This window comes from Aulostomus chinensis, chromosome 10 (genome assembly GCF_037954235.1).
Source record: "Aulostomus chinensis isolate RoL2024-O1b breed Wild chromosome 10, RoL_Achi_v1.0, whole genome shotgun sequence".
Taxonomy (NCBI): Eukaryota; Metazoa; Chordata; class Actinopteri; order Syngnathiformes; family Aulostomidae; genus Aulostomus; species Aulostomus chinensis.
In genome coordinates this window covers 12,187,127-12,211,901 of record NC_141329.1, presented here as the reverse complement: position 1 = coordinate 12,211,901, position 24,775 = coordinate 12,187,127, and the positions used below count along the sequence as shown (strand labels likewise).

At 40.7% G+C, this 24,775-nt stretch overlaps 1 protein-coding gene across 5 annotated transcripts in view; it reads right to left on the bottom strand.

The window, feature by feature from the left end:
- LOC147254433 (chloride channel protein 2-like) overlaps positions 1–24,775 on the bottom strand; it is a 192,478-nt gene that overhangs the window by 93,349 nt on the left and 74,354 nt on the right. For all 5 annotated transcript variants that reach the window (XM_086216066.1, XM_086216064.1, XM_086216067.1 and 2 more), the window contains one exon: positions 17,359–17,509. In XM_086216066.1, the coding sequence (XP_086072192.1) occupies positions 17,359–17,509 (151 nt within the window). The remainder of the gene's footprint in view (positions 1–17,358; positions 17,510–24,775) is intronic.

Here is a 24,775-nt window from a genome sequence, read left to right as displayed (position 1 = left end):
AAGGTTGGCTGTCGCGTGCTGCGTCATTAGCAACTGGAGAGTGGGAGAGCTACACTCTCTGAGGTGGATGAATATGCCGTTAAATTAGGAGTAGCCCACAAGGGAAGGGGGAGGTTTTTTGCAAGCTCTGAGAAGTAGGTTTGACATCATTTGACATGGTGAAAAGAGTCTTCTGGCTGGTTACTTAAAATTCCCAAATGAAACTGGTAGAAATCAGTTGGTGTACTATCCAGTACTTCATGTCATCCCTGTTAATGTTAAATGGACCAAAGTTGTTTGTTGCTTTTCTATATTACATTTTTCTGGTGACCATGTTGCCTGCTAGTTTTAAGGAAGTATGTACTAAGTATGATGTTTCAAAAGTGTGAAGCTTCTTAGTTCCCAGCTGCTTGGATGCCCAACACAACTCTGCTCATAACTTGTCTTTTTATTCAGATTACAATGTTATTTTTGTATTATTTTAATATACATTATAATATAACACATTCTTATTATTTATTCAACATTAAATGCGATACTAAAGGCAATCATGACAATGACAGTGTAGGCCATCTTAACTATCCATCCATCCGTTTTCTTCCACTTATTCCTGTTAAGGGTTGCAGGGGCTGGAGCCTAGCCCAGCGGCTACGGGCCAGGGTTCACCCTGGACAGGTCACCAGGCCATCACAGGGCCAACACATAGAGACAGACAACCATTCACACTCACAGTCACACCTAAAGTCAATTTAGAGTATCAATCAGCCTCGTCCCCTCTTGATGTCTTTGGACTGTGGGAGGAAGCTGGAGTACCAGAGAGAACCCACACAGGAACAGGGAGAACATGGAGACTCACACAGAAAGATCCGAGCTGGACTCGAACCCGAAACCTTCTTGCTGCGAGGCGACAGTACTAACCACTGCACCACCGTGCCGCCTATCCTAATAATATTAATGATGATTATAATAAATTAATGATCTTTAAAAAATATATATATATTTTAACTGTATTAAAAGTTTTTTAAAGATCATTAAGTCTGCTTATAGACCACAAGCACTCTAGAGATAAGCCCGATGTTTATGCAAAAATGAACAGTGCTTATTATATTTGTTTAATACTACATTTGGTTAAACTATTTGTGTGCCTTTTCAACATTTTCGAACAATATGACAATATTAATAACTGTGATAAATGCAGTTGTTACATCTCTAATGGGCACTGTTCTCTTCCTCTCTGACAATTCCAACTGAATCGTGACTGCTGGATTAAGTCAAGAGTTAATTTACAGCAAAGTTCATTAAGAGAAAGACAAGAAAATTGTCAGCAAACAACAGTAAGAATTAAAACTGACTAGATTTCTGACTGCTAACATGCATGGTGTGTGTTCCATAAAACAATCTACCTATAACAAATGGAAAACAATGCCTTGGGATGGCCATTTCTAAATTGCACCACCACACAGGGGCAAACAAGCAAGCTGTAACCATAGTAACAAGAATTACAGTATGTGACATTTCCAGTACTTCAAATGATCCAGGATTAACTTCTTAACTTCTTAAATTCAGAAGTGGAATTATTACTTTTCAGTCCTCGTTTTCCTCAGACATCTGAATGTTTGGGATGCAGATGCATGATGAGGACTTACGGTAGGCTGAACACTGTATTCATTCGTAGATAAGATTCATAGATAAGTTGAGTTTCTGATCTTCTACTAAACACACCATCAACCTCATCATCATCATCTTTAGCTGATCAACTATACGTGGTTTCCTGGGAACTCCCCCATCTATCACATAAAAGCTTTGCAATCAAAATCACCAGCCCACTTTACACTGACTTTCCTGGTTCCCGCACAAAGTGGCAAAAAAGTATCGAATTACCATGCTAAAAGATTTCACGACAAAGATTTGGATAAGGTGTAGGATATGGTGGTTATCTTGGTGAACAGTTGTAAAGATGTACAACTAATGAGGTGTGTGTTCACTCGGTGTGAAAATACTGAGTGGGAGAAATGTTACGACTAATGATTGCACGCCTCTGTTTTATGATTAATAAAATACAGCAATAGTTGATGATGATGACAGTGGTAATGAATGAAACGAGCTCTGTACCAACAACCAACACATGAACAGACCATGTCACTGACAAACCAACTGTGCGATTTTTCCAGTGGCACACACACACACACACACACACACACACACACTGGACAACGACAGGCAGATGGCACCACTGATGACAATAACAGTGCATTAATGTAAGAGTGGGTGAGGGCGTTTGTGTGGTTTAAGCGTGTTTAAGTGGGAAAGTGTGTGTGATTCTCTCTCAGTGTGTGTTTGTTTAGCCCAGTCACACAGGGGAGAGGTAAGTTGTTTCATTTCCTGCATGAAAGCCTGGTGAGCTAAAGGCGAGGGACCTCCTGTCTTCATCGCTTCTCTCTCTCATACCACCTTCATTCTATCCTTCAATCCCCACACCTCCGCTATCGACTATCCCCGTCTCTTTTTTCTCCCTCCTGACTCCCACCACCTCTGACATTTTCACCTCCCTCTGCCTTCAAATCCTCCTTCCATTTCCACTCTGCATCTTTTCATTTCTTTCACTCTCATTTTTCCCATCTCTCTATTTGCCCATCCACCCTACACCAACCCACCCCACCCCAGCCAACCATCTCTGCTGCTGCAGACTCAGCACTTCCGTTCTGCAGTCCACTGCAGACACACAAGTGCACTGATTTACTCTTCTACACCCTGATACAAACGGCGGAATGCATTTCAAAGCATTTCCACTGGACATACCTTTGCAATTCTTCAACTGGGCAGCAGCAGGCAAACACATATATCCATACCTATATAAAATATACTTTTTACAATGCTGGGTGAAACATTTATACATATAGAAGGTGGAAAATGAAAGAAATGCAACATCAATAACTGAGCTATGTATAAGAAACAAAAGTTGTAAGCCATACCATTATCTCCGTCTCACACATGCACACACTGACACACACCTTGAAGATCATTTAGTACACAAAAGGTACACTGTGTGTATTTGGCATCACATGCATGTAGCCATGGAGCATTTGTCTGCAGAAAAGCAGCAGAAAAAAAATGGAGTCATTGATCATTGTGATTGTCTGGAGCTTGCACTGGCTAATCCAAACCATTCATCTCTCCAATCTTATCACACTTACATGTGCTCGCTCTCTCTCTCGCTCTCTCTCACTCACTCTCACTCACTCTCACACACACACACACACACACACACACGCACACACACAACAAAACCATGGCGTTCAGAGTTTTTTATTACTCTGCATTAGTGCTCAGGGCTAGCTGTAATAAGGCCAGACTGGGGGAGTAAGTCATTTTTGGCACCCTGCAGAATAATATCCACATAAATATTTTTCATGTTGGCTGTTGAGTAATATGATGCCACTAGGTGAGTGAGTGATTGCATGTGTGTATGTGTAAGAAAGAGAGACAGAGGGAGAGAGAGAGAGAAAGAGAGAGAGAGAGTATGTGTGTGTACGTACGTATGTATGTACTATGTATGTGTGTGCAATCTGCAGGGACCATTGCACTTAAATTTGTTCTCTTATTTTTTCCTCATTCTACACACACACACACACACACACACACGTAATGTCTTTGAGGGTTGGCGGCATTAATATGTCACACAGCGATCGGGGAGGTGACTTCTCTCAAGCGCTTGATTACTTTGGAGCAACACTTAATGGCCACTTATTAAACATTAATGATGGAGCTGAGATGCAGCTGTGTGAGCTCTAGCAGATGCGGAGGCGTAAGAACTGATGGGGGAGTTAGAAGTTGCAGGGGAAGACTGGGAACAAAACTTCAGATAGTTTTTGTTGACTTGTTTACCGGACATAAAGTCGTGGGCTGGCACTTCCAGAACATATGGATACCCTGACCCTGGAGGACAGATAAACCACAGAACACAGTTAAACACATTCATACTGTATACTTTAACACCAAAACCCATCCTTCATTTAAGTGTCTTTTAATACATTAGAAAAACACGAATCTTGATTAATACATCAAGTGTATTAACATTAGTGTGGCACAACAAATGTATGAGGAGAGTGCAGGGAAGAGGAATGAAGGAGGGATGCTAGAAGGGTCCGTGTTGATGACACTATGAAGAGATGGAGGCGGCGAGGGGAGTAGATAAGGAGAAAGTAGATATGAGAGAAGGTAAGATATACAAGGAGACTTCATTACTGAATACTGGGACATAAAGCAGAATTTGACACATGTCCTTGACTAATATGATGAGATATGCAAAAGCAAACCAATATTATGGGCGTCTACTCTTTACAATTAGTCACTGAGCAACAACAAAAACTGGCCAGCCACACAACTGTAATCAAGAGCAATCACATAAAGATTTCATGCGTATACTAGGGGCTCTAATCACAGGATACATACATGTAAAGATTTTGAAGCACAAATGGCATCTTTCCAAAACCAGATCAGTAAACATGAACCCCGAAATTAACAATGCTTGTTTGCTCCAAAGTAAGCTGCAGATGTTAGACAGGTTAGCTATTTACATTTGCTATGTACAGTATGAGTCAGACATACAGCACAACACAGTCTTGCAAACAAAGGTGAGCTGAAAGGTCAGCAACCACTCATTGGTGGGAAGAGGAATCACTGGTCCAGGACATAGCCACATCCGCTGAAATTCAACTCTCCACATGTCAGAGCAAAAAAAGTACCACAAATGGCGACTCACAGAGGCTTGAATATTCAGCTAATTTTCATTTCAAAGTCATTTCAAGCTGACCTTCAATTTCACTAACAGATTTACATTTTTTTGTTGATGAATTCAATTTTAAAATCTTGTATGGCATAAACATACTGTAAATAGTTCCACCCAGAATGAGTTGCTATGCAAGAAGCTTTGCAGAGATTTCCTCACCACTGCTGCCGACCGACGCTTTCATTTGATTATTTTAAAGAATTTTGATTACTGCAACATATTTAGCTTTTTTTGTGGGTATTAAAATGTATTATGAGAAGAGAAGGCGGCAGTTACTCATTCAATATCAACAAAGAGAAAACAAACAAACAAAATTCATGCAGCACCATACTGTTGATGAACTTCTCTGAGAAGAGAACATCATGCAGAAATATCATCAACGTAGCACAACAGGTGGTTTACATGGTTCTTATTTCATAATTAATCCGCTGCAGACATTCCAACAGCAACAGACAGAGAGTTTCCAGCCAACAAACCTAATACTATCGTCACAAAATGATGTGTCATGTGAGGAAAAAGAGCTTTACAGGTGCATACAGGCTAAATTAAGCGGGTTACATTGTTCCTGGTAAAAAGGGTCTGTAAAATAACTTTACATGCTTCAATATCTGTGAACTGCTGGAAATAAGCATGTCTACTGTAAGTGTTGGCTCTGACGATTATAATAAATCAGAAGGAGGAGGAGGAGGAGGAGGAGGTGATGATGGATTGCAGGCGGAGAGGGAAGCGAAGAGAGCTGAATAGTATCAAAAGATGGAAAGGAAGTGGGGTCAGGAGACTGGAGCGGGGTGGAGAGCAAAATGAAGAGTGGAATTTTATTTCATTTTTTTTTTTAACTTTTAACTGCTGATGCTCTGTTTTTGCAGGAACATCCTGATCGCACTCACACAAAATACACATTTACGCGTGTGTCACTCAACGCATCCACAGTCTGATCAGCTGTCTACTGAGTTGGAATTGAAGTGACATTTCACTTAAAAGTTTATTTTACCTTTAAGTAACTTACGAATAGATTTTTGAGCCTGGTGAGTTGTTTTCTTTTTCACTTCTGCATGTAAGTGGACATTTTTGGACTATTTTTTCCGTTATTTATTGAATGAAATGGGTCGCCATTAGCTTCAAGCTGTGGCTGGCTCTTTCTGTATTCTGGAGTGACAAAGAAATGAGCTCAAGACAACTATTTGTAATTATATTAAAGGTAAAATCTGAACCCAGAACCCTGTAGTCCTACGCTGTAGGCCACTATTGCTAAAAAAAAAAAAAAAAAAAGTCAGTAGAATGGTTAAAGGGACAAAAGGAGATGAGGGACATAGGAAAAGTAGAGGAGAAGGAGTGAGGGAAGGAAGGAAGGAAGCATAGGTGAGGAGAAGAAAAAAACTTGAAACCATAGAGTTGATCAGATCAAACAGGCATAAAGAGAAAGAAAGTGACCAAGTGTCTACGCCTCAGAGGCCTTTGGTGTTTAATAATAATTGATTTTACAGTTAGGGGAGACGACTATAAAAGCCATCTGTTGACATCACAATCCAAGCACATAAAAATTAATGACAGCATTAATAAAACTTTGGCCTGGGTCTGATCACTACTCGGTAATAGAAGCTCTTCCATGGACTGGTAGAAACCACAGTTAATTGAAATATAAATCTACTTTTACTGTACCTGCTAACTCAGTTTCACAATTCGCAGCCTGAACACGTAGAAAACCGACCATTAGAATAAGAATCAGCATTTCTCTCCAACTTCATCATCAGCTGAAAGAACACTTGTCTTCCTCTCCTGGTCAAACCCTGGTTTCCTCTGTTCGCTCATTCTCCCCCTCAGGACATTTTCCAGTATCATCCAATAGTTGAAAACAGCTGATTGAGACACCTGATAACTTAACTTCCTCTGTGGTGGTATCACTGGTGACGGTGGGATTCAGTGGGAATCTCAGCTAATACAATAACAGATAAGTTTGATTTTGCTAATTTTTTTCCAAAATTCAAATTTTAAGCCCATGATTTCTGTTTGCAGTTACAGTTTAAAAGGGGGGTTCTATTTACTCCTTAAAATGTTTTTAATGTTAACGGTTTTATTTTATCTACATGCAAATTCTTATTTTTGAGAATATTTCTCGGAATATAACAAGGTATAGGCCCTCCATTTTGTAATTTTAATAATTTGAAAACTTACTCACTGAACTGAAAGAAAAAGTACTTTAATGATGATATGTGCCGTGTTCAGGATGGGAGACTTTGTTCATGTCATACATAAACTGAACAATGAGAATAACAAAACTCTTTGTACACTCCTCAGATGCGTTCCAAAAAGCCTGAAATGCACACTTGTCTCTCATACAATGGTTCATGGAAAATGGTGAAAAAACTCAAAATTAAAAAGCTGTCTTGCACTATGCACCATCTCTTGCTGCTCTGATGGAAACAAATATCCATGTCTGGCAACATTCCCACACTGGCTGCTAAACAAAACTGGCATCTTAGGAATTGTGTGCATGATGCCGTCATCGTAAGATACCAGCCAGTAGTGTTCTGGGGGCCACCTTTGTTCAATATGACAGCCCCAAGATGACAAAATCAATGCAAGCTAACGTAATGGATAGTGGTCTTTCTTTGCACTGATACACACTAGACCAGTGCCAAAACAGCTACAGTAAGTCAATACAACAACAGCCCAAGATCTCACAAACACACACACACACACACACACACACGGCACAGATTCAAATATCGACCAGCAGAACAAGTCTCCTTGGTTACTTGTATTAAAGTGAAAGTTCCTTCTCCAGGGAGAATCGGTCATAAGGACATATACACTCTAAAACAGAGACATCTGTGTGAACCTACAAGGGGTACAAACACTTGTTGCTGGGGAAAGGGATGTACAAATGTCTGTTAGTCAGTCAAGAGATACACTCCTGGCACAGAGACCAATATATCACATATGAGAAAAAAATTGTACTTTTTCGGCAACATTCATGAGAAGTGTAAAAGAACAAACACACATTGTCTGGTACTTCCATTTTTGAGTGGATTCGCACGATCAAGCAACACTGAGCTCGTGTGTGCGCTTTGTACAGCTGTCTGTCTTAATAAGGTTTTGAACCACGAGGGCCTTTAGGGACACATAGAAGTTTTAAGGTACAAGTCTTAGGTTCAGGTTAGGTTGTGGGGCTTCACTCACTGTGCGTCACCACAACCCCCACAGTGTGTCACCCTTACAAACACACACACAGACAGTTTTAGAATATACTCTGGTGAGTGAGAAAGCCATGTGAGTGCATGCCCTGCCAATCACAGCATTCATTTGGAAACGGTCAGTGAAATGGGATTTTTGGTAGCGTGAACAAAAGAATGTCAATAGGTGTGTTATGTGTACAAGTGCTTCTGTGCAGACGCTGGTATCATGGTCCACATGTAACTACACATGACCACTCTGTCACATCACGCCCAGAGATCTGACTCATTCATAGCCTCATGTTACCTCCTGGACATTATTGCCAGAAATTATTCGGTCATTAAATTGATTTAAGTAGAGTGGAGTTTATCATCACTACCCTCCCCCGTGGGAGAATTGTTAGGCTTTTATAAATGTAGAATGCGGTCTGCTTTATATGAGTGTCATGAGCTAGCATATTTTATGATTTGTCGCTATTTAGTGTACGTTAGAATAAAAACTGATAGGATCAAACAAGTAAGTGATTCTACTTATTCATTTATTTGTATAGCGCCAAATCACATTGAAAATGATCTCATGACACTTCAAAAGTCAAGCAGGTCCAGCACTACACTCCTTTAATTAATTTACACCCAACAATTCTACATGATCAAGCACATCCTGCGACAGCGACAACGAAAACCTTCCTTTTAACAGGCAGGAACATCCAGCAGATCCAGGCTCAATGGGAACAAACATCTGCTTTGACCGGAAAACACAACGGAAAAAAAAAACAAAAAAAAAAACAGCCGACGGAGGCAAAATGAGAGCAAATAAATCTGTGCTGCTTTTTTGTTGTATTCCACGGTGAATTAAATATTTTTGAGTTTCTAAAAAAAAAAAACTATTTTAGGACAATGTTTGAAGTTCTAAGTATGATGGTCTGTTTTCGGAATTAGTTAACATTATTTAGCCCAGGTAAAAAAAGATAAACCCTCTAATCACTGTTTGCAAACCTGGACCTGTCCCAGCAAGGCAGACTGGAGTCCTCTGAGGCCATAGTAGCACGCTGCAGTCCTTGGAACCAAGTAAAAACACTATCACGCCTACATGTTCACAAACACAATGCCAATATTTTGAAGTGACATTGGTATACTGCTCATTGGGGCCATATTAGCATTTGTTAAATAGTTCTAACTCAAAATTACAGTTGAACGGATTAAACTGAATGTCACTGGTTTTGCATGATTTATCTAATAAATCAAAATATCCAGAAAATCCCTGCAATGATGCAGCCTTTTTATTAAAGCAAATGATGTCAACCTCACCGTGCCATTACAGGAAACTCCCAAACTTCCAAGCTATTTTATCATCTGTGCTCCATAGGTCTCAAATCCAGCATTGGTGAGGTATATTGGTGAGGTATATTGGTGGACATCACTAAACTGCACTTCTAACAAGGCTATACTGCCTCAATTAGAAACACGAACACTCCAAAGACACAGCATGAAAACATTTAAGCAACAAGACACAGTGAAGCTAATAATTATATTTTAATCTTCCCTCACCATTTAGAAAAAAGTGTTTTAGTTGCTGGACCTGTCTTTACCAGCTCAATGGTGCCCAGGTGATTGCTGCTGCCTCTTGCAAACTCAATGAGTGAGCCAGCGATGTTCTCGTAACACACACACACACACACACACACACACACACACACACACACACACACACCATTATGATTGATGCATTTTAATGTGTTCTTAACTTATTTGGCTCTTTCCCTTCCACTGAAACATTTTATTCCCTCTTCAATTCTGTTGATTTATTCATTATTGGTTGATTTATCTATTAGTCTTATTGACTTTAGCTGAGTGGATGCATTCAGATTTTTTTGGTTTTGTATTTGGTATTGTTGGTTCAGCTGTCAAATAAAAGTGACTCAGAATTTAAATACTGGATTTCTTTTGCTAATCCCAGCTAAACGGCTGCAACGGAGTGTCAGTATGATTTGAAGAGCTGGGGCAACATTTTTGCATAAACACACACCTGCAGGTGCACAAATGTGCGCACAAACAAACACACACATACAAGCAAGCACAAGTATGTAGAGCCACAGCCCACGCACCTGGAATGCGTCACTGGTTAGCGAATGTACAGACGTTTGTGTGTTTGTGTGTGTGTGTGTGTGTGTGAGAAATGTCCATTTTCCCACCTCGACATGCCGTCTGTCGCTCTGTTATTCAATCCAGGTTTTCCAATGGTGGGTGAGAAGTGGAATACAGACGGGAGACAAAAAAGGAGTCAGAGAAGATGGGGAAAAAGGAGAAATGATATGAAGAAGATGACAAAAGAAACAGAAGAAGGAGCAACTGTTGGTCGCTAGGTGCCTGCTTGTCACCATAGCAACATGAGACACCATGCAGAGCTCCTGCTGACATCACACCTGTTGAAGCGAGACATTGCACATGTGTGTACGAGTATGTGTGTGTGCCTTGGAGCCAATTAAATGACATAGCGGTGCAGGTGGACAGAGGAGGACAAACAGGGAGAGGAAGGGAGGGATAGCTGTGTATATTTCATCCCCTCGCGGATACAGCTACTCACACTGTGTGTGTGTGTGTGTGTGTGTGTGTGTGTGTGTGTGTGTGTGCGCGCCTCCCCTTCAGGATGCTGAGAACCCTATTGAGTGCCTGCGACGTTAGCAGTGAGAGTGAATGACAGTGGCCTTAAGCCCGACTCATTTTACACACACACACACACACACACACACAAACACACACACAGACAGACACACACACACACACACACACACAACGTGTACTAAAGATCGAGGCACCCCCCACCACTGAAGCAACGACCTACCAATAGATAGAGACAGTTTCAAATTGATTATGTTGATATCTGAATTTTTCTTAAAAACAACTGTAACAGTTGTAGCTCCTATTGCTGAATTGAACTGATGAAGAGTGACATGAAAAGACAAAAAAAACAGAGAAAAGAGAAAAAAAAACCCACTTGAGTGGGATTTGATTAGGTGTGTTCCTGTGAGTTACCTTTTTTCGTCTTTGAATGTATTTTTTTCTAGTTATTCCTCACACTGATTGTGAGACATATCCGTATAAAGATCTGGGAGAAAAAGCCTCTTGTTTGAGGACAAAACTAAAGACACCATGGCATAAAATCCTTTTCAGGGAAATTTTTTTTTGCACTTATTGTTGAGGGCCCTATGTAACGTATGTCTGAGCGCTATTTGTTTCTGGTAAAATCCTGAAGCTAGGGAGAAACTTGTTCCATATTTTGGAACCATATTAAAAAAACTTGTTCCATATTTTGATTGGCATTTAATTCGTGAATTGTAGCAAACGGGCATAACGTACCCACATGATAGTGCATGAATACCAGAGACTTAGATCGGCTGAACAGGCTACTTCAAGTTAACCCCCCAATAACAAATGTGGATAGGAGGACCTAATCACACATTACCTCAGACCTTCCAAATGTTATCAGAACAAATTTATGCAATTTCGACAGTAAAACAAATCATTTCTCGGGGTTATAAGTTACTCCAAGAAATCGATCCATCATTTTATGGCAGTTTATGGGAAAAAAGTCTTTTGGTGTCACAGGCATTTTTATTGAATGCAAAAATAGCAGATGCCCAAGTGCAGGATATCAAACACTTGATGGGGAGAAAAGAAAGGGATTTTGGTTAAGTTGTTGTTTGACATATATTTGACACCCCCCCCCCCCCCGCCCCCCCAAAAAAAGAACTATTAATGCAGAGAGAGACACTTGTTTAAAACTGGAACCTTTCAATTACGGCCGGTCTCCGGTCTCCGGGAAACAAAAGTAATGTCCTCTGCATGATTAGAACAATGGAGAAACACACACACACACACACACACACACACAGTTTGAGTAATCTCATTAATATAATCAACCTTTAACACACAATGACACACAGGTTTATTGTTTCACCCGCTGTAGACATTCAGAAAATATGGTTATCCTCATCTTCATTTAAACAAATGCGATAATATACAAACATTTGCTAGTTCAGTTTAAGAACTTGCAGCGTGACTGTGACAATGTTCCCGGGTGTCCAGGACGCGCAAACTAGAGTGGAGTGCTTGATCAAATCACCTCCTGGAGACTCCTGTTTGAAAACTCTCTCCTTTGGCACCCATCCATTCCAACCTCCTATCTTCAAAGCATTGCTGCTGTGAAGTTCAATGCTGCACCCTGCTGGTCAACTGAAACAACAGCAGACTTTCCCGGAGGAGCCCTCAGGATGGTTGAACAAATGAGTGAGAACACTAGTGGCAATTGTTTTTCCACTTGATGGGGCCATTGTAGGCCCTCTATTTAACCCCCTACCAAGCCCGGCATAATATAAACAACTGCTTCACTACAAGAATAATTTATAGTGGAAAAGACCAGAGCTTAGAGGAGACCAGATGTTTGACCACCCTGACCTGGCAGGTTACCTGTCTCCCTGTGTTCTTCATGAAAGTTTAATAACAAAGATTTGGCTGTCCTTGTTAAATTTAGATATTTTTAGCCCTATTGGCAGAGGCACAGAGTTCCATGGACGGTGATGTCAACTGGTCTCTCATGCTGTTGGTTCTTTCACTCAAACAAAACAAAGTGGTTTGAACCGACTAACCTTGTAGATGCCAAAACAAATATGAAAGCACCTTCCACATGGTGGAGCGCAGCAAGGGGCCTTGTATGAAAAGCTCTTCATCCAGTTAGAGAGCCCTAACAATTGTAGTGTGGCGGCATTGGATTCTTGAGAGTGCTTGTTGTATGTACACAGCTTGGTGGGCTAAGGAATGACCTCTTCTAATATTTCTATCATATCCTGGAGGAAGAAGAAGTCCCTAGGCTAGTTTGTGTTATGAACCCTGACTGGCATGAGCTAAAAGTGGGTCACAATCGATATGGAGCGCTGCGTAATGACTTGAAATCACCTCATCCAAACTTGTGGGGGTTCACTTCAACTGGTCTGATTAAAACAAAATAGCATTGGTATAAGAAACCTAAAAGGCCACTGGTTGATGCAAAGGTGACAATGAGTCAATTTTTAATACAGCCACTTATTGTTTGATGGTCTTGGAGAGGTCAAACGGTGCCCTGGTTGGTGGTTCAAACTGGACCATGTGGAGGAAAACAAGGTAGACTAATTCAATCCTTTGAGTCTCTGGAGGAAGTCAGAGCAAATATCAACCATTATTCTATCCGGCTTCAGGAACATAACTGCAGTGTTGTAATATCGAGAGACTATGGAGCTGAACAAGGGACACTTCCAGTCATACTACTAAACAGATAATGCAGTTAGGTTATTTTTTTTCTTTGTTTGTTTGGCTTTTTGGGGGGGGGGGGGGGGGGCTTCTGGAGATGTACCACCTTGTTTTTGTGTCTCCTCCTCTTATTCTACATTTCATAATAATAATAATATAAAAAAAATCCCTGAAACAGAACTGGATTTAGATAATTAAAGCTGCAGTCTGCCTTTGGGAAAAATCCAAGTAATATAAAGGGAAAAACAATATTGAATCAAACTTACTTTTCAAAGGACACAATTGTATTATTTAAACAGGATTATTTGCAGGAATGTTATAAAATATTCATATCAATGGTTTTATTGGTGTACAATCGTAAACTGCATTTTTAGCACTGATAATTTGCTACAACTTGTTTTGTTACTTGAACTGTGGACATCGAGAACTGTTGGCTCCAAAGCTATCTGACCACAACAGACATCCCTGAAGACGTTATGAGAACACGAAGGCGATGCAGAGGAGGAATAAAGAGGCAAGAGAAGAAAGCAGACATCAAGGCCTGATGAGGAAAAGTTTTATACCATATCTGCCTTCTATTTTCATGAGGATCAATGTGAGAACAAAGAGTGAGCTAGAGAGGAACCAGAGGGACTTATGGGTGTGTAGTACGTGTTTCACAGACCCCCCCATCACTGCCATCGAAAGCTTTCAAACAGTTTGGGCTGAGAGGAATAGCTTTTATTCACAGCAATCATACTGCAGTAAAGGAAAGTTTCTGTAGCCGTGACATTAATCTGTTAGCCACAGAGTTAATGTTACTTCAGTACTACACACTCAAGAGTTGCTTACGTCCTTATCATGCTCCAGAAACAGTTTTATGTCACATTGGGTGTGCGAGTGCGGATGGTTCAGCTTCATCAAACATCAGCAAATGAATGGGAAGGTGAAAGAGTGTGTGTGTGTGTGTGTGTGTGTGTGTGTGTGTGTGTGTACAGTACAAATAAGAAAACAGCATGAGTGAGCAATAATAAAACCAGATAGTGCCAATGTAAGCAGGGGGATATGAGATTTCTGTACGTGTCTGTGTATGAATAAGCAAGGTTAAGCATACCTCTTTGCATTAAACCACACCTCAGCCTCAGGCATAACCACACCCATAAAACATAATATGTGTATTTACATACTTTAGTAGCAATTCAATTATTATTTCAAGTCGTTGATTCATTCTTTGTGTGTTCATATTATCGTGCAGAGAAAGTGTGTGTGCGCGGCCGCTGTGGAATCCAGATCCCATCTCTTATGATGGAAGGTACCTGCTGAGGGTCAAATCAATTCAATTGCTGGCATTTTGCTCTGCTGATCCATACAAAGAGGGGGAAGATGAGCTAGAGGAGCAAGAGGAAGGGTGATAGCTGAGTCATCACTTGCCAGCGAGACAGCAGCAAAGCTCATTACCAAGCTGAGTGCAGAGAGGATGCACACATTCACATAAGCAAGCAGCAAGCTTCATTTGACATTTATGTGTGTGTGTGTGTGTGTGTGTGTGTGTGTGTGTGTGTGTGTGTGAGTGTGAATATTGCTGGATGCAATAAGCAACTCTTGACAGTAGAAGGTGCTATATGTACACAGACCAGTCTATGGCAAAGAAAGGATAATTTGGACATGCAACAGCACTTCAGCAGCTACTTGAAAAATGTACTCTCCTTTTTACAATTTTTGGATTTGTGTGTGTGTGTGTGTGTGTGTGTGTGTGTGTGTGTGTGTGTGTGTGTGTGTGTGTGTGTGTGTGTGTGTGAGATGAGGAGAAGAAAGGCAGAGAGTATTTTTTTTTTTGTGTGTGATCATAGCCTCCTTGTATGTCTGTTGTAACCCAAGAACAGTCTCACTTAATATCATTACCTCAATTATTTGATGAATATTATCTGAAATGTCTGCCAATAGTTCACCCAAAACAAACTCAAATGAAACCTTTCAAATCACATATCTGCTTGTACATTTTATTTGCCATTACATTTTCCGTCACCAAAATTGAGCAAAAAGTGGACAGCAGATTTTGATGAAACTTGGTGGGGGAGATGTTGAAAGTATTTCACAATGTTTAATGGATCTTTTTTAAAAGAAAAATTCAGGACATATTCAGGAAACTGTCTTTCCTAATAAAAAAAAAATTTACATTCATGTGATTTTCTTTTTCTCTCTCAATGTTACACAGATTTATGCCCCCCCATAAGGAATCTAGCATTCACACACACACGCACACGCACACACACACATGCGGGAGGTGATGTGAATATGTCCATTAATTCAAATGCACCCCACATGCCGTCTGCTGTGCCACAGAGAAGGATTTTTGTTCTGACAACTGTTGAGCACTGCAGCATTTCTACTCTTTTTTTCCAGACTGTTCAACCCTATTGTTTCTCTCAAGCAACAGACAGTTACACAGTCAGACTATTTCAAACCATCAACTTCGCTCCAGCACTAGAAATATTCGCATTAACTTTCCCAGAGGTACTTCAGATGGATGGGGCTGCCACAGCGTAAAGAGGAGACACCCAGTACTTGTTGGTTGGAACGTGTTAGTTGTCCAGTCGGCAGCTGAGCAGCTGGACAACAGGCAGATACGATGTTTTATGACATGGATATTGAGGCAATGGTTGAAAGTCACACTGATCTTCTTTTTTGTATGGCTGCATACCTCATTATTGACTGCTTAGAAATGTAAGTGCATAATACATGACAGCATGTGAAACGTTAGATGAAGAGCTGCTGACTTAGATTTAAAAAGCTAACTTCATTTGGTGATAAAGCAAAACCAAAAAGGCAAAAAAAAAGCTGGGTTTTTTTGTTTTGTTTCAGACCAATTGTAGCTCCTGCTCCGCTTGCCACTTAAAGTATGTGTTCTGAATTTAACACAGTTCCTCATTGAGGTTGTGATATGAGTCATTAAGTGTGATAATAAAAAGAAAAAGTATTTCCTTACATGACCAGAGGAGGCTCTGCAGGATGCTACCCAGCAGGCCTGAGCTATATTTGATTAATTTGTGCCAGTATGTCACAACTGAATTACACCAAGGTCTGCAATCCATCGAAATCCAACATCCTGAGCGATATATATAAAAAGACATCAATATCAACAGTGTTTAGAATTAACGTAAATGTAATTTTTGAGTTGATCTTAAACATCTGGGTTGCCAGTGAAATAAAAGGTTTAGCCAATCAGTCCATTCATTGATGTATTCGAATTTTTGTGCAATTACATACAAATGCCTATAATGCCCCAATGGTGCTGCAACATCACTTGTTACTAAGCTATATCTGGACAATTCATTGATCGATTTACTGGAGTTAAATCAAACACTATACTGTATGTACTGCTGACACACACTCTGCCACTGCCAGCACTACGTTCATCTGCACCGTGCAGATACCCACCTGTTACAACCACGCTGGGGCCAAGGATGCATACCATACCTGGGGGTGGTACTGAACTCTTACGCTTGTCAGATGAACCAGACTTTGGAGCAAATGTGCTTGGGCATGGTATGGATAACCTAGTGTGAGAGCACTCGAACATACCTAGATATCTTAGATTTTATGTAGATTTCTGCCATTCCAAAACTGGTCTAAGCATTCTGATCAAGTTCCCTCACTCAGGCTGTAGTACTTAAGCCAGAAGTCACAGCCAATTGTCAAGAAAGGTGTCATCATGGCGGGTGCTGGGGCAAAAAAAAAAAAATTCTGGACAGATAGGACACATGTATAGTGGTGTAGGGTTGTATAATTTCGATTAGTAGTTATGCGGCTTATTAATGTGTTTGGTATGTGAAGCAAGGGGGTGGGGGATGGGGGGGAATGGGGGGGGGGGGGGATACTGAACCTTGAATGCACCTGTACATATGAACCCATTGAATGCGTCCTGTTTTTGTCAATTGTTAATTTTTATTGAACATGGATTTTGTGAACAGACCAGAAATAGTTTGCATCACTGATATTCCATATATCAATTTCATTTATCTTCCTTACTCTTTCACACGATTTACATCAAATTCACAACTTCCTCTAGTTCTATATTGCTGAAACAGCATCATGCTTGAATAGAAATTAAAATAGAAAAGTTCAACCGTTCCTCAGGCGTGGCGTAACACTTACTGCGACACTTTGCGCAGCGTCCTTTGTCGTACTCCAACAGGTCCAAGGTTCGGCTTCGGTCGCTGACTGATCGCCTCTGCCCACTCTCCCTCAACCGAGCTGCCTCCTCTTTGGCGTACACCCCGAGTTCCTGGGTGTAGCGCCCATACATCTGGAAATGAGTAGGAATATCAGTTAACATTCAAAAACATTGGAAAGGTACCAGATGTATCATGTTAAATTTCTAACGTTTTGTTAAACTGTCTACTCTGCATTTTATTTATTAAATTTAGCAAAAAAAAAAGAAGAGTTTTGTTGAGGGAGAGAGTGAAGAAGAACACAATGACACTTTTTTTCTTCCAGACTAATAATGACCTGAAGGGAGTGTGCAGTATCTGAAGGTCAAAGGTCAGTATGTGGGTTGGTGCACCGACAACCGCACACACACACAATCATATCAAATCCCCCCCCACATTACATAAAGTCTTCAAACACACAAAACTACACACATCCAAAAGACGTCAAGTCAGCAGTACAGGAGACAGGAAGTGCCATGTTGAGTACACCACCCAGACACAACCCCTGTCCCCCTTCCGTAATGCTGGTGAACAGGAAAGGGGGGCAACCTTCACGAACCACCTCCGCAAGTCAGTTAAGGTCATCAAGGCCGATTCCAGCGTCATGAGATTTGCTGAGCTTTGATAAATATGATAAGAGTTAAACATCTTTGCTGTCATGAACTTGGGATGAGATAGTCTTCAAATGTTAATTTGAAACATTAAATATGCATAATTTAATTTGCACTGGAACATTCGTCAGACTTCTTACATTTGTGCAAAATCTAACTGTCATGAAAACCAATGTGCACATCATGGCTGTGCGTGTTAGAATATGGATCTTCTTAGGTAATAATCATTTGACACAAGGTTGGAATTTTATTTGTTCCTCTTGTCTATGGCAATGACCGTGGAATTGTTGATTGCAGTGCTGGTGTTGCTGGTATTAAAGTGGCTCTACATAATAACTGAGGTATGCGAACTCACAAGTCGTACGAGCTATAAAATATCAATTACAGTGTCTATTTTTCATAGCAAACATACATTTAAAATAATATTGAAAGAACAGAGGTTATTAATATTAACACTGACACTGAGTCAGCATGCATGTGACCATCTTTTAAAATAGAGGCTTTTGTTATAATCCAAAACCTGTATTGTAAAAGTACAAATGTGTTATATGGTGGGGCTAGTAAAAAACACGACATAATGAAATAAAAACATACCGTCTAAGAGACTGCTTAGGTTTAGAATTAAAGGAGGAGTAGGCTCCCAGATTTCAATGTACTTTTTGTTATTATCCCTGAATTTGTCATCATGTGTCGATGGTAATCAATTAACTACGTATGATGTTGAAAAAAGGAAGCATCAAAATCCCTAATACATAAGGGGTGCAGGGCCAAATTTACCTCCACCCAATCAAAAACTGCTACCGGCTTGATTGGTTGGCCCGTATAACTTTCCATCAACGGCCGAAACCAGAGAGCACCTGATTGAGCAGCTGAGCTGTCTGTCAAAAGGCTGAGACCGGGAAGCCTAAAGCGGAGTTGTTGAGCGAGGAGGGAGGTTTCATGATTCAAAAAAACAATTTAGACAGATCTATTCCATATTGTTTGTATATTGTGTTTCTTTTGTTAAATTAAAAAAACCTACTCCTCCTTTAAGATTCATTATGGTATAAAGTAAAACCTAAAATGTTCATCATGTGGAAAATAATAAAAATAAATAAAAGCAATCTTATGGATTTCATTAATTAACCTGCAATTTCTGACAAAAGGCTGCATTAAATAAACAATATCTTTAGGGTGAGAGTTAAAAAAAAATCAAATGTACAATGTGTAATAAATAGAAGCATAAACACACACCGTCATTGCTTTAATCATAAAATACTGTGATGGCCTTTAACAAATGCATTCTCTTTCCAATCCACAACAATAAAACTCCCCTGATATGCTTGTGTTTACAATCCTGCAACAGGTTGCACTGTTTCCTCACTCAAATCATTTTAATTATGTGCTGATTCTCTAAATATCCGTGTGTTCAGGATGAAAGAAACCCTGGAAGAAGAAGTACATTTCAAGAAATATGTCCCCTATGGCCTGATGGAATGATGTGTTTAGATAACACACACAGAAGCATAGACATACCCATGTACTTGGCACCTTGTAAACACGGTCTGCCATGCCTGCCGGATATTTTTAGCCACACAAACAAATTCTTGTACAAATGTGTGTGAACTACAAATTTCACAAGTCCGCTGGTGTTTAACGGAGGTCAAGGGCATTTACCTAAATAAAGGGAACAAGCTTGTTTTCAAATAGAAAAGCTTTAAATTTGGTCCAATATATGATTCTATGTTTGATGGGTAGTCATCAGGACCCTGCAGGACGATGAATCACTGCTATGTCAGCCATGGTTTGTTCACCTAATGGCAGATATACTTGTTTGTCAATGGTGTAATAAAGACCAACAAAAATTCAGTCATTGCTTTCGATGGTATCACTACTAAAACCAATGCAATAAATAAGGGGAAGCCTGAAAAAACAACATTGCTGTGTAAATGTGTTCGCTAAAAATCTGTGTAAACTAAAAATGACATGTTTACTGAATCATCTCAAGTCAATGTCTGAGCTCCCTCCAGGGGAGTGGGAGAGTACTGTGTCATCAGCTTATATGTGTGTATCTCAGCTTCTTCTATTTGACTTAAGCCTGTAATAAATGACCAGAGACTGAGTACAACTGTCACATGGTGTGAGCAGAATAATATGCATTGGGATCTGAGAAGAACAAAGCCACTGGTGACACTGTTTCCATCTAGAGAGTTAGGAATACCAATAACTTTATGTGCTCATCGATAATAACTGGACTGGGCCACGGACACTGCCCCCCCCCCCCCCCCCAAGGGGAAAGGTTAAACCCTATTTTCTGAGGCAGCTCAACATCTGCCAGACGATGCTCAGGATAAGTCTTTGGTGGCCAGTGCTTCAACCCTCTACACTGTTGTCTTCTCCCACACTAGGTTGAGGGTGGCAAATGCCAACAAACTTAGGGAACTGAGGAACAAGGCCAGTGAGGTCACTGGAGGTGGACCTGGACTCTCTGACAGCAGTGTAAGAAAGAAGGATGATATACAAACTACGGACCGTCTCGTAAAGGACTCTCACCCCGTTTGTAATGTGCTGGTCAAACGCCAAAGCACATATAGTGACACACTCACCCAGCTGAGATGCACCACAGCCAATAAACCTTTTTTGTCACCATCAAACTCTACAACACTTGCAACTCATATTATTAAAATCAGAAAGTCTAATACAGTTTCTAATTATTCATCTTTTCACTACAGATAGGGCATGAATATAATGTGCAATAACTCACCCACATTACAATAATTCAGCAAAGGATTGGTTTTTAATGGCATTAATGCATTTAAGTGTAAGGCACATACTTCTCCATGACATTTAGTATGTATCTCTGGTATATCAAACTATTGCCCAAGGGATCGATAAAGCATTTCTGATTTTGAAATTGTAACTTAAAGCCATCAATTTCATACATACTGACTGTACAGTATTCTGTGATGGCCACCACTGGAGAAACCCTCCCTACACATTATTCCCTCTGCAGTGGAGGTGTACTTGAAAACTGGCGAGGCTTGTTGATGATCTGTGGTTGAAAGGAGCTTAAGTGAACCTGGGAAGAAATTATCCTGGCGAGGGTTTGAGAGGGCAGTACAGAGTTGTGTCCAAGTACTTGTCAGGGAGTTATGAGTTTTATACTGAGGTGAGCTGAGATCTCAGACTCAGCAGGAGGTGTTGCTCACCAGGAGGATTGGGTATATACTGTAGCTTATCACGGCATTGTGCCTCTCAACCTTGTCTTCAAATCGAATGTGTAGAGAGGGAAGGAATACAACCAGTGGGAAAAGGGAAAAAAACAAGATGGAAACATTTAAGGAACGAATTCTGATATCAAATGCCCCGACCCACAGTTTTACAGTATTTAAAACATCAAATGCAGAAAAGAAACTCCAGAAGAAAAACACGAGTGCAGAAATAGACCCACTCAGATGCACCCCCTCGAAATGTGCATCTGACCAGAAGAAGAAAAAAACAAACCAATCCAGAACAAAGGCATTACTGGTTGAAGGCCTATCATTATGCTGAGCAGAGTCAGACATAGGCACTCTCCTGAGCCTCCCTGCCTGGCTTAATGGATACCAGATGATCGGGCTCTCCAGGACTCATTGTCCTGGCCCCTGGAGCAAAGGGGAGGGCATGGGTGTGGAATCATTCCAGTGCCAATAGTCAGGGTATTAATCAGTGTGAAGAAAATAGGAAGTAAACCGTACAGAGTTTCTTCTCAGCAAACCATGAATGACTTCCAGTCTAGATATTGAAAATGGAGGATGTAACACGTTTCACAGACTCACTGCCAAACCGACAACTGACAACTGACACTTTTGCCAAGATGAAAACCATTGTGCAAATGTGTTTAATGACACTCAGAACAGGTGAGATAACACCTTGACCAGTTTATAACCGATTCTTCCAGAGACTACCCCTGACCTGTACTGTACACTAAGGGGGACAACCTATAAAGTGTTTGAGACATTCACATTCGAGGTGTATCAGGTACAGAACTGAGCCTGTTTTGAACTGAGCAGGGTCACTAGATCCACTAATCCTTTTTTTCATATGAAGCTCAGATGAATAGATTGATACATTGTAAAATTAATCTTCAAAAAAAACAAAAAACTTCCCAGGATGGAAAATTTTCCTTTGTCTGAAGACGTCCTTGTTTTCAACTTTACAACTATGAATCTGTTAAAGTTTCACAAAGTCACAAGTCCAACAATTTGGCCCACTATCAGGAGATCATAAAACTTTTGAGCTTGGCTGTGAATAAAGGAAGGAATTCCTGGTGTATTGATAAGAATGATGCCTTTAAATAGTTTACCTGTTCCTCTACAGCTTTCGTTATGCCGTCACTTCTATGCCAATTCATAACATTCAGGTAGTCCCCCACCTGTACTCCCACACCTCCACCAACCACTCAGCTTCAGCACGGACCTCTGACTGCAGTACTTGTGTGTGTGTGCGCGCGCGTGCGTGTGTGTGTGTGTGTGTGTGTGTGTGTGTATGAATCTTGGGTGGCATCGCATGTGGTTTGATGCCAAGTATACACAATTCATGCACAACATAGCGAGGAACCTAGATGAGGGAACAAGAGCCTAAAATTTAGAGGAAGAAAAAAACGATTACAGAACTACATACACACACGTACACACACGCACACACATACACACATGTACACACAGCTGGCTATGGTCCAGGCAATCAACCCAGTCAAAAGACTGTAAGACAGAGAGAGGCGCAGAGTGTTGGGGCCTCTAGTGGCCGTGGGGCCCCAAGCAGCTACTTAGTTGATTTATATAAAAGGGTTCATGTGCGGAATTACGCCTACCAAGATTTGCATGATCCCGCAAGGGGCACACACAACCGCAGTGAAAACCAACAGAGAGTGTAATGATTCATGCAGCAATATAATGTAATGTAATCTAGACATCTACTCATGACGGCTTTTGCTTCAATGATACTTTAAAGTTGCAGTCTGAGTGCATTATTTGGCATGAGTGTTGTTTGGATGATGCTGACACTCGCATCCCACTGTTTTTTGTAAGAAATTAAAAAAAAAAAAAAGAACTTGTCAGTGTGGAGGTCAGAACACCACAAAACATGAGCTGGAAACATCTTTTCCCCCTTAAGTGTAAAATAAGAATATTTAAGAGTGCATGCAAATATTGGCTTTGCCAAAATCTGTGTTGCCAAGTAATGTAGCACTCCTTACATTTTCTGACACATTAAGTTCCAAAGCAGAAGCAAAATTTTCCGGCTCATATAACATTACATTGCCGCAGTAATCACGATGATGTGTCAGTTTTTGCTGTGGCTGTGCACGCTCCAGCAGGGTACATGCAAATCTCAGCAGGCAGGCAGGCATTCGGTAAAACACCTGCTCTGAAAGGAGCCATATGTTAACCATGCTTTTGCATGTATATGTGTGTGCTACAGGTGTGCTCTGGTACTGCTACAAACAGCACTACCCTCCTGTTGCATGCAATATATTTAGGACTGATTTTCCAGAGCATGTCTGTCATGGCATCATCAGGGATGTTCGCGTGAGTCTCTCCACACCTGACAGTGAGCTCATTCATCCATTCAACCACTTCTCAGGAGAAAGAAGTCAGCCTGACTGGTACTCAGGTGGGCCCTCAGTGGTGCTGCAATGACGCCTGCATGGCAGCAAGCACAGTGGTGTAATGCACTCTATGTGCAGTTTCACACGGGAGAGAGTGAATTATGGGAGAATGAGAGTCATTGTGCCAGTAAGACTTCAGTGCCACTTGATGCCACCCTTGGGTGACTGGGAGAAGACATTTGACAAAAGACACTGGTTGAGATGTAGATGCTGAGTGACAAAGAGTGATACAAAGACAGGAGGAGATGAGAGGACAAAATACTGATGAAATGATGACTCCAGTTGACTGGCTGGGTTCTGCAGACTGATTCTGTTTTTTTGGCAGAAGCTACTGACAACCTTTGTAGAGATGATATATGAACATTCAATGAGTCATTGAATAATAAAACAGAAATACAACATAGCAGTTGTATGCCTTCGCTATGTGTGTCACGGTGATCTATGAGCACTGAAATATTTTCAGGTCATCCATGAGTCCCGGTGAACATTTGTACTGTATTTGTAAAAAAATAAATAAAAAATTCTTAAAAAATGCATCGGTTCCTAAGATATTTTGTAATGTGAGGTGACAGTGACCTTGAACTTTTATGAAGCAAGATCTTCCTCATTCATCCTTGAGGCCCCAGCACCAAATTTGAAGAAATCGATGTGAGGTTCCTGAGGTATCGCTTGAACTAGAGTGTGATAGACAGACATCCAGGAAACATAATACCTGTGGCTTATAGCTGTTATGAGCAGTGATGGCATAAAGATCAGTTTGTCACTACTGATATAACTTGTACTTTTACCTGTAAATAGTTTAAGAGAGCCATTTTTGGTTGAACAGACTGAACCCAGATGAAGAATTGGACACTGCTACTTGTGAAGAGGAGTCATCGTGCCCAACTCAGCTCAGAACCTCTTGTTCCACTCTCTGTATTCTTGCTGGGGCAGAAATATCACTCCCTTTATTTTTACTGCAAGTGGGTGTTTGTATGGCAGCTATGGCTTTGCTCACTCTACCATTGCTGGTCCTACATCCCAGATTGTGTGTGTGTGTTTCTCTGGGGTAGAATGTTTGGGCCACTCATATTGTTTTACCTCAAATCCTTCTTATCACTACTCTCTTTGTCCAGGTTAGACAC